A 4,843-nucleotide genomic window follows, 5' to 3' on the forward strand; every position below is an offset into this window, starting at 1 on the left:
GCTTGAACTAGTTTAAAGACTTAAATGTAAAAATGTGACTCATAAAATTCCTGGAAGTGAACATATGTGAACCATTCTTTGACATAAATTGTAGCAATATTTTCTTATCTCAGTCTCTCAAGACAAAAGAAATAAAATCAAAATAAACAAATGTGGCCTAATCAAACTTAATTTGTTTTTGCACAGCCAAGGAAACCATCAACAAATTGAAAAAACAACCCAGGGAATGCGAGAAAATATTTGTGACAAACAGGGGGCTAATATTAAAAATATACAAATGGCTCTTAAAACTTAATATCCAAAAACCAAACAACCCAATCAAAAAATCTGCAGAAGACCTAAATAGACATTTTTCTAAAGAAGACATACATATGGTGAACAGACACATGGAAAGATGCTCAACATTACTAATTTTTAGAGAAATGTAAATCAAACCACAATGAGGTATCACCTTACACTAGTCAAAATGGTATCAAAAAGTCTACAGGGGTGAAAGGTCACAGCGCGGCGGCGGGTCGGGCTGGCGGCTGCGGTGGCGGAGGGCGGGAGGCGAGTGCCCCGTGTGCACGTGTGGAGAAGCGGCGGCACCAGCGCGGCGGCGGGAGGCACCCCCGCCCCCTCTGGAGACGCAGGGCCGCGCTCGACTCTCGCGGCCTCCGTCACCCGCTCAGCTCCCTGCCCTAAGCGAGGAGGCCGGCTTGCGGGGTGGAGTGGCCCGAGCTGAGGGCGCGGAGAGCTCAGGGCGGCGACGACAACGGCGTTGATATCGGCGGTAACAACGGCCTCAGCAGGCGGGGAAGATGAAAGGTAGCCGGATCGAGCTGGGAGATGTGACACCACACAATATTAAGCAGTTGAAGAGATTAAACCAGGTGATCTTTCCAGTCAGCTACAATGACAAGTTCTATAAGGAAGTGCTGGAGGTTGGCGAGCTAGCAAAACTTGCCTATTTCAATGATATTGCAGTAGGTGCAGTATGCTGTAGGGTGGATCATTCACAGAATCAGAAGAGACTTTATATCATGACACTAGGATGTCTGGCACCATACCGAAGGCTAGGAATAGGAACTAAAATGTTAAATCATGTCTTAAACATCTGTGAAAAAGATGGCACTTTTGACAACATCTATCTGCATGTCCAGATCAGCAATGAGTCTGCAATTGACTTCTACAGAAAGTTTGGCTTTGAGATTATTGAGACAAAGAAGAACTACTATAAGAGGATAGAGCCAGCTGATGCTCATGTGCTGCAGAAAAACCTCAAAGTCCCTTCTGGCCAGAACGCAGATGTGCAGAAGACAGACAACTGAACAAATTACAGATGAACTTTCTTGCACTTGCTTGTCGCCAAATAAAAGAGAGGCCCATTGATCCCCCCCCCTTTCTTTTAAACCTTTCCCCCTTCCTCGTTCTTGTGTTTCCTCCTTTCAAAACTTCCTTCCCTTTCCTCTAAAAGTTTTAAACTTTTAAGGATTTATTAATCATGTTTGGATTGTTTTAGTTTTCTTATTTTTATGAGGTTGTTTGATTGTAGGAAGGAGAAGGTATAGATCTGTTTAGTTTCACAGTTAAGATATATGGTCCCGAAAACTTGAGTGTCAATTTCATTTTTTTTTTTTAATGTCCTGCTTTCACATTGAAGGGCAGAGCCTACAAAATATTGTATATTTCAAAGGACAAGAAGCAGCAGCAGCAATATCTTGTTCTCTAACTCATAGACAAGTTTAGTGTGTTTGTGGTACTTTGGGGTTTTCAAGATTTTGTGGGATACTAATCCCTATACATTGCCTTCACTCCACCTTTTGTCCTTCTGAGTATTATCTCAGGAGTTGGACCATTGTTATCCTTGTAAGAAATACTAAGTTTATTTTGTTCTGTTAAGCAGTTATTTCTTCCTTCCTCGCTGGTGGCTGACGGTGGCTGGGACAGTCTGAGTAAGTAGTATTATACTTTGGTCTCAGCATTTGAGTTAAACTGCTTTTTGCTAATGAGTGGGCTGGTTGTTAGCAGGTTTATTTTTCCTGCTGTTGATTGTTAGAAGTGGCATTAACTTTAGGAGTGTGGGCTGGTGAGATTAATTTTTTTTAATATCCCAGCTAGAGATAATGGCCTTTAACTGACCTAAAGAGGTTTGTTGTGATTTGCTTTTTTTTCTCCTGTCCTTTTTCTTCAGTAAATCCACAATAGTTAGTCAAACCTTAAAAATGGAGTTGATGTCCTTATAGGTCAATGCCCCTAAATAAACCTGAAGCAGGTGTTGTCTCTTGGACATATTAAAAAATACCTAAAAGGAAGCTTAGATGGACTTGTGGCACAATAAATGCATTTAATGTCAGCTAATGCAGACGGTTAGAAGTGTGGCCACTGAGCATTTGATTTTAGAGGAAGGAATATCTAGACAGTATTTTTGAGAATAACATAGCTGTGCTAATTGCTTATCTGTTGGAGAACATCCCAGATTTGCTTACATTCTGTGCCTGTGATATTGAGTTTAAGGATTTGGGGGTGGGGGAATTATTAAACATATTGCTTCTATTCTTGGAAAAAGTAGAAGTCTAGAAGTGTTAATAACGCAAATGTCACTGTGACCTCCTCTACTGACAGGACTGGTTTATGCCAGATCGTTTCCTGGCACATAGGGAGTGGCTTTGACGGGTCGATAACTTTTTGTAAGATAGAAGACATCTGAAATTTTCATGTTTTCCTCCATAATCCCATCTCCAATATTTAAAATTTTCTACATTGCCAATACTGGTGGCCCAAGAAATGTTTTCATTAGACTTTAAAACAATGCACAGAGCTTGAATTTTCTGTCATTTGACTTTAAAAGGAAGATTGATTCATAATATTTATCCTCTTATGTAAATTCTGGCATAAAAGTTTCATCTCTTCAAATATGTTGAATGACAAAATTATTTTACACAATGTTTATGCACATTTTATAATCTTAAGTTCTTATTTGAGAATGTAAAAATACAAGGTACAATAGACTTCAGCAGTCTTAGTTGCGTGCCAAGTATAATATAGAAAAGGAAGATAGTTGATAAATGAATTTATAGGGTTATAATCTTAAGATAGTAAAAATGTAGAAAGACCATGCTGGTTTCTTGGGTATCCGTTTCTTAAGCAGTCCAAATCTAAGCTTAGAAGAAAAGTTTAGCATTAAGCACCTTTACCTTCATGGATAAGCTTCAGCTTGCTCTTGCCAAGAGAAGAATGCTTGAGTTACAGAAGGCATAATTAGTTTGAAGATTCAGCCTTTTTGTAAACTTCGCATATCAGAATAGATTTTGATATATAAATGAGTTTTGTGAGATGACACTGCCTCTCTTTCTATAACCATTTCACCTGGACTATCTAATCAGTCCTATGAATGTATCCCTGAATGTGGTTAATGAAAACCGAATAGCTGCCTCATGACAATTAAGTACATATTATTTATGGAGGAAAAAATATTAAATTTTGAATTGAGTGTGTAGGCTCCCTATCATTTTAGTGTTTCTTTTTCCACACTAGTCACTGACTTTAACCTAAATTGTAAGTGTTTGTAAAGGGTGAATTGTCCTACATCAAACTTACATGAAATAATTCCATCCACTTATGGAGGAGGAGGATGTAGAAGAGGTGGAAGCTGGGCACTAGTTCACGTGCCTATGAGTCAGTAAAGACTGAAATAATGTCCCATGTTCAGTTGGTTATTTTGATAAAAATTATCGTTGAGGTAAATTCTATTAACTGGAAGATCACAGGATATATCCATCATATTTTTCAGGGTAGATAGTTTTTTTCTGTAGGGCAAATAGATAAACATTATATTGTATGGTAATTGCATTTAGGTTCTAAAGAAAAGAATCTGCAGAGAAATCTATGCAATATATAATTTGTCCAGATTAGTTTTCATTTGGGGAAAGAAGTTCTGAAATATCCCCAAAGTGGCTTACTCATCAATTGAAAGTCCTCCAAAAATAGAACTATTGGGAAACCATGACATATGGGGTGGAAAAGAAAAGCTCCCTCAGTTTTTTGGAGGGAATAACTTTAAAAATACTTAAATAGCTGAGTTTATTTGGTGCAGTTAAGATTTAAACTTGTTGATTTTAACATTGCTGTTACATCTGAAATAAACTTACATGATGTTCTGGTAGTAATCTGTGATGTCTGGTAAATGTCAAAGAAATGTAAATGCATTGTGTTGAATTCTGAGATCAGCAACTATATATGTAGTCATTGTTTACTGTTGCCCATACTGGTTTATGTACTTTCACTTTTCTTTAAGACGTAACTTAAAACTAATTAAAATAGGCCAAGTGTAAAAAAAAAAAAAAAAGTCTACAGGTACTAAATTCTGGAGAGAAAAGAGGACCCTCCTACACCTTGGTGAGAATATAAATTGGTACAGGCATCATGAAAAACAGCATGGTGTTTCCCTAAAAAAAACTAAAAGTAGAGCTATGATATGATCCTGCAATCCTAATCCTGGGTATATATTTGGAAAAAATAAAAACACTAATTCAAAAGATACATGCATCCCATTGTTCATAGCAACACTATTTACAATTGTTAATACATGGAAATAACCCATGTGCCCATCTACAGACAACTGGCTTAAGATTATTGATAAAGAAATATCAATTGTGTGTGTGTGTGTGTGTGTGTGTGTGTGTGTGTGTGTGTATATATATATATATATATATATATAAATAAAATGGACTATTACTCGGCCATAAAAAGAAGGAAATATTTCCAATTGCATAAACATGAGTGGACCTGGAGAATATTATGCTTAGTGAAATAAGTCAGAGAAAGACAAATACTATATAGTATCACTTGTATATGGAATCTA

General features: G+C 37.3%; 1 protein-coding gene across 1 annotated transcript; it reads left to right on the forward strand.

The window, feature by feature from the left end:
- The first annotated feature begins 492 nt into the window (after positions 1–492).
- Positions 493–4,144, forward strand: LOC125961628 (N-alpha-acetyltransferase 50-like). The gene has a single exon (XM_049700411.1). The coding sequence runs from the start codon at positions 801–803 to the stop codon at positions 1,308–1,310; it is 510 nt and encodes a 169-aa protein (XP_049556368.1). The 5' UTR covers positions 493–800; the 3' UTR covers positions 1,311–4,144.
- Positions 4,145–4,843: the final 699 nt, after the last annotated feature.

Source organism: Orcinus orca, chromosome 17 (assembly GCF_937001465.1).
Source record: "Orcinus orca chromosome 17, mOrcOrc1.1, whole genome shotgun sequence".
Taxonomy (NCBI): Eukaryota; Metazoa; Chordata; class Mammalia; order Artiodactyla; family Delphinidae; genus Orcinus; species Orcinus orca.